The sequence below is a fragment of the Nicotiana attenuata genome, unplaced genomic scaffold (genome assembly GCF_001879085.1).
Source record: "Nicotiana attenuata strain UT unplaced genomic scaffold, NIATTr2, whole genome shotgun sequence".
NCBI lineage: Eukaryota > Viridiplantae > Streptophyta > Magnoliopsida > Solanales > Solanaceae > Nicotiana > Nicotiana attenuata.
The window spans coordinates 27,107-33,502 of NW_017671217.1; the positions used below are offsets into that span (position 1 = coordinate 27,107).

At 35.1% G+C, this 6,396-nt stretch overlaps 1 protein-coding gene across 1 annotated transcript; it reads right to left on the reverse strand.

The window, feature by feature from the left end:
- Positions 1 to 818: 818 nt before the first annotated feature.
- Positions 819 to 5,174, reverse strand: LOC109206764 (V-type proton ATPase subunit G 2). Its single transcript, XM_019369618.1, has 4 exons — positions 5,062 to 5,174; positions 2,974 to 3,087; positions 2,015 to 2,115; positions 819 to 1,235 (listed from the first exon to the last, which is right to left on the reverse strand). Exons 2-4 carry the CDS (start codon positions 3,062 to 3,064, stop codon positions 1,092 to 1,094), a joined length of 336 nt encoding a protein of 111 aa, XP_019225163.1. The 5' UTR covers positions 3,065 to 3,087; positions 5,062 to 5,174; the 3' UTR covers positions 819 to 1,091.
- Positions 5,175 to 6,396: the final 1,222 nt, after the last annotated feature.

Below are 6,396 nucleotides of genomic sequence, written 5' to 3' on the forward strand. Positions count from 1 at the left end.
ATGATAGAAGCATTACATTTCACATCATCTTGATTTTGCTAATAATCTAAGTCAACTATAAGTTGATTATATTCTCTCTGAATGTTGATGCATTTTGATTCCAAAGAAAGTGTGGCTTTCTACCTATTACGATGAACTTAAATTGATTTTATAATTTTAGGACAAAAGATAGCACAAAGTTATAATGACTACTTAAAAATGAAAGACAAGGTTTTATATAATCCACTACTAAAAAGCATTTAAGTAGGAATTATGATTGAGAACTACAAATACATTTACAAGATATATCAGCTTATTGTATTAACTTTACTTTTCAAAATTTCATAACTAATTATTTCTAAATAATTCGTATGATTGTTTGGAGGGAATTGTTTGCTATTATCAATTTTATCTTGAGACCGCGCATCGCGCGGGTACGGATACTAGTTAAAAAGAACTACAACTACTTCAATATCAAGGGCATAGTTGAAAACAATTAACAAATTTAATCTTGAATTCCTAAAGTGATAATTATTTTGGGATAATCTTTTTGAGCAAAAGCAACTGTTAAAATGAGACAGAAGGAGAAGGAGCATTGTTATAACATGATAATTTACGCCCCTTTGTCGGAAGTTAGTTAGCGTTTTACCTATAATTGTTGGTTTTTAGAGAAAGAACCAGAAAATTGGTCTAATATTTTCAATAAAAAAGGCACAATTCAATTAGAGTTCTCGTTAAGAAAATGTGATTTGTGGACCACGAAAAGGTGAAGAAGCGTCTCAAGATCACAAGTTAAACAACAGAACTCCGTCAAAGATCAAAATAATAATTGGAGGAAAGGCATCAAAAACTCCTTACAGGAGCATCACTTCTTAAAACATGAATATGTCAACAAAAAAAATGTTCTAAATAGATGAAACTCCATGCTAGTAATAAATAATTGAATCAACGTATTAGACCCTGGGATTCTCTTCTAAAGTTTAGAGAAAATCAGTAAATGAGTTCTTTTATTCGACTAGGGTCAAGATAACCGATAGTTATAAAAAAATACAACACAAACGGAGCAAGAATCTGCGGGATGACCATAAATTTGATCCGGTTGATGAATGATCTTAGTTCTTCACTGTGGTCACCTGTCTCAGTAGCATCTGGACAACATCGTGGGAGATACTTTCAGCTTCTGTCTTCAAGTGCTGGATTTTGGCAAATGTTTCTTGCTCAAGGCGTTTGACATTAGCACCCGAATCACCACTAGTCTGTAGACAACACAAATATTAACAAGCATGCTTAATCAAGGGTAAAGTAAGAAAGTTGAATAACCCACTATATTATCCCCTTCCCCACAAACAACTATTACGCCTCAATCCCAAGCAAGTTGGAATCAGTGTTGTCAAAGGCAAAAAGCGCGAAGTGCAGTTTAAGTGTGGGAATTAGTAAAAAAAAAAGCGCAATGAGGAAAAATAAAAATAAATTCATGATACAAGAAAAAAAAAAACAAATTCATTCATAGTGTTTTCCTTAACAATTATTATATCTCTTAGCTGATTATGTGTTATTATTTAGTATTGCTCGATTCGACATAGAACATGGCCTATAAGTCGTACGCCTTAGTGCCTTGCCTACACTAAGGCGCAGCTTAAGCGACATGAAGCACCCTCCTTGAGCTTTTTTGAGCTTCGGGGCTTAAGTGCGTCTTAAATGAGTCTTTGACAACACCGGTTGAAATTGGCTCTAGAAAACTCCAATGTCCATGTCTCTCCGTGTAAGCTCATCTCAGTTCTCTAAATCAACTCATTTTATGGATTACTTATATGGGTAATTGTACTGACCAAAATCACCAGCTGGAAACAGACTAAAGCAGAAAAGGTAGTCACGTTTTCAAGATTTAAGAGGAAAACACATACATTATGGGCCCTGATCAAGAATGCAGCCGGGGGAAAATGCAAATTATAGACTAAGCTTTGGTCTTAATTCATTTTTTTAAAAGAAACATACAAATGGGTTTCTTTCCCAAATCTTTTTGTTTCTTGTTTACCTGTTCAACTTTCCTCTGAAACTCGGCCTCCATATAAGCACGAAATTCAGCTATCTCCTTCTCAGCTTCTTCCTTTGCCTGTTTCAATCTAGCCTGTTTTCCTGCACATGATACCAAAATCAAGATATAGAACCTGTTTATACAACTGACCCATTGCAGTCCCAGTGCTTTGAAAGATGATTCCCACAGCTCATACTATAAGATAGACACGGGACAGAAAGTTATAGATTTATGAGCTTTTGGCTGCAACAGTCATGACTCTTTGCATGATATCCAAAAATCTACCATTATCCAATAACTTAGGCTCCTTCACCCCATATTTGATCTCCCTATTGAAAATATCCATCCACGACAAGAAAAGCGTGATTTTGCATCTTCCTAGACATGCCCTATTTATGTATTAAAATCCCCTTTCGGACATACAAATGCATATTGAGCAATTATGTAGCAGTTGAATCAGAAATACTACATACGGTGTTGAGAAAAGGGAGTGTACTTAAAACTGTGAAGGAAGAGTGGTGTACTGGTAGGAAAATAAAGCCGGAGTACATTTTACTTATTCAGTGCACATCACAGATGATAATCATCTAGCTTGCCCCTTTATATTTAAAGAGCTGGTTAAGAATCAACACAAACCCTCAATAAGTACCCCACACTAAGAGTGCAACTAGTGTCTGCCGAGTGATAGGTTCAAAAAGTGTGACACTATAACGGAAACATGATCTTAAGGGAATCTACCATGCACAACTACACAGGAAGGAAAAAGTTGAACTGCAGCGGAAATAGAAGTTATTATGTGGAAGGAGGAAATTATAGCAATGGACTCATGACTTGAAAATAGCACATGTATGTTGCCAATTAACTAGGTCTCCTGATTGCTGCACTACAGCTAGTGAAACTAATAGAAATCCAATTCAGAAATCAGAAAGCTGGAGTCCTAAAAAAGGGAAATCAATTACCACTCCTGGCAGCATTGACAATGTGTTGAGCTTCTTGCTCTGCGCCTAAAAGAAGTTGAATTCCATTCTGGCTGCCCCTGTTGGATTCCATAGTCGTCTGATATATTTATAAAACTACAACAAAGAACAAAAGACGTGTCTTAAAAATATGGATAATATTTGAGGAACATAATTACTAATTATTCAGCAGAAATTTGAGCATGCTGTGGAACTATGCTAAAAAGAACAGCCATGACGTCTTTTTTGCAAAACTTTTATAGCCTTTGTCAAGACCAAAATTATAAGTATTACATGTGAAAAGAAAAACCACAAGTAGCTCATTTACAGCATGATTAAATTGAAGGACCAGATTCGTACTAGGATCTTTTTCTCGTGTGTAGTCCAGGTTGTACATTTATAGGACGAACTTCGAACTACCCAAAATTTAGGCTACACGGAGATGGATCGTAAGTGGGACAGGGAGAACACATGTATTTCACATGTTAACACACTTTAATTACTAATTCTATGCCAGCAAAAAATTGGGATGTCCCTGTACTGTAATAGCTTTGGTGGTCATTCCAATTTCAGCTATCCTATAGTTTATTAAGTACAGTTCCCAATCTACTGCAATAGCCTGGTCTAAAATGAAAAGAATCCTAGGCCAAATACTTATGTGCTCCAAACATGGTAAATTGTTAAAATAATGCATGCCCAGAGGCGTATTTACTATTTAAATTCAATGGGTTCAACTTTTACGTTCTAGCATTTAGCTCATTGTATTTTAAAATTTCGGCTTCAGACCTACTGTTTATTATAATTTTAGTGAATTTTTATACATAAATTTATGCTCCACGTGGAAAGTACTGGGTTCAAATGAACTTGGTGGCTGAAGGCTACATCCGCCTCTACGCATGCCTCATGGTTAGCTTTGAACTGGTGGAGGAAAAAGATTCTTGGGTCAATGGTAATAAGCAACCTATTCCTACAACTTTTTAAATGGCCCAACTAAATGGAAACCCTGCCCATGAAATAAAACTCCTCGCTTGCGGATCGACTAAACAAGCTACAATAAATCCAATAATCTTTACAATCAAATACTAAACCTACTTAGCAAAAGAAGGAAAAACTAGAGCATTAGCAGTTAACTTGGGAAAGAATCATAAAACCACATGAAACTCCAAACTGTCAACCATCCCCCACTTCTTCCCAATCCCAAACTCAGGAAAAGGATATTTCAGAGAAGCTACGCTTCCTAGAATCTAGTGGCGTAGCTATGTGTATTGACATGGGTTCAATTGAATCTCTTTCATCCGAAAGTTATAATCTACATATAGGGCAAAACCAACCTTTTTTGTATATATAGAAATTGCTGAATCCCCTAGATAGCCAAGTGTCACTTACTCTGCAAATTTACATTTTTTTTTGAATCCCCTTGTCAGATTTTCTGGCTCTATCACTACTAGGATCGCTTTATAGAAATAATAGATCCATCAATACACAAATATATCACTGTCAACAACAGGGGCGAAGCCACCTTTGTATAAGGCTAGTCAACTGACCATCCTTCACCGAAATATTACGAAAAATTATACTGTGTATATAAGTAAAATATTGATTTTAGATGTATAAAATATATATTGAACACCCTTTGTCGGATATTTTTGTTAGGTCTTTCAAGTCTAAACACCCTTGGAAACATTCTCACTTCCGCCACTGGTCAACAAGTCAAACAGATAAAGCATAATCATTTTCCAGAAGCAAGTCAATCAATCACCTCAATTCAAAACTAGTTATAATTGACTACATGAATCCTCTGCATCCATTCCGCTTTCATCAGAATTTGTATATTTACACAATGCCGGTCAACCAACTGCAAACCTTCTAATTCATTACGATTTGCGAATCTCACATAGACCGAGTTATTTTGCAGAAGCAAATAGTTGACTAGAACTAAAGCGGAGAAAAACTGAAACGAAGCACAGATCAAATCACGTGAGACAATCATCCGATCCAGATCTAATTTATTGAAGCTGAAATTGGCAGATTGCAGATCAAAATACACATAAACAGAGAAGATGAGGAGTTAATGTAAGAAGAGAGAAGTACCTGTAGAAAGAAACTGAGTTTAGGAATCGGTGGAGCGGAAGTCGAATTTGCCTTTCTTTGGTTCTTTGCGGAAAGAGTTTAGACTATTTTGTGTGTCATACAACTTACCCTACATTGTATGAAATAACTTTTTGTATAATAATTTTGTGGATCCAGAATTCTGTGGATCCAGCACTGTAAGATTGGAATGTACAATTTTGTGAGACAAAAAAAAGACTCATACAACTAGTGTAAGTTGTATGAGACACAAAATAAAACTTCTCATGATTTACGGGAAAGGGATATAAAAAGTTATAAACTGTCATGTCCCGTTTTCTATTTTTCTTTTGCTTTTTCTTTTTTCTCTTGCTAAAATTTGAAATATTGGGTGAAAATATAATTCCAATTGAAAAAATAGAAATAAAAAATAACAAATTTTTCACGTTGAAATGGAGATATCTTGCTCTTTTTTAGAAGGTTCAAGTTTTTTCTTTTAGTACATTAGAAAATACTAAAAGGTACCAAAATCTTTCATAAGCTACCCAGCTTAAATCTGCTAGGCAGTGGCGGATGTACATGGATATTTATGGGTGCTTGAGCACCCATTATTTTTAGCAGATTTAGTAAATTTACATAGGCAATTATAAAAATAGTTAGATAAATATAGAGTGAGCACCCACAACTAAACTCCTTTTTCCTTTTCTTTCGGATTTTTTATCGGCGAGCACCCAGCACTTTAAAATTCTGCATCTGCCACTGCTGCTAAGAGCAAGAAATCTATTTCCTTGAGCGACTTTTGCCATACTAGCAAGTTTTCTTTATGTTTGTGCTCAATGATACAACAACCTCAAACATCGTGTCACTTGAACAAAGTTTTACTTAAAAGAACACCTTCTCTCAATAAAATAAAGCTCTCTTTTTTGTAGTAAATAAGTTGCAGACTTAGACTCTCTTTTTTTTTTTTAATTTCTCATGACTTTTATTTTTTCATGACACCACCTCAATTTTACATGCACACTAATATCTTTTGTACATAACACATGGAAGAAAGGCTTTTAATAGGTGTAGGATTTCTCTCATGTACTAAACAAGTTGATAATAGGGTAATAAACATGTGATAATATGAGCAGCGGATTATTTAGTGAGAAATAATTAGGTGGATAATAAGTAAGTGATTGAAAGAAATAAAGAACACACTTCAGATCATGGAAGCACATGAATTAATGGTTATAACAATATTATGACCACTTTCTAGTTTTTATAAGGCAGAATAGCCTGGGAGACACTTGTACTTGTTCCGGTTTGTCATCCCGGTCCCTACACTCCATAAAGTTTCATCTAGACACTTCAACTTAA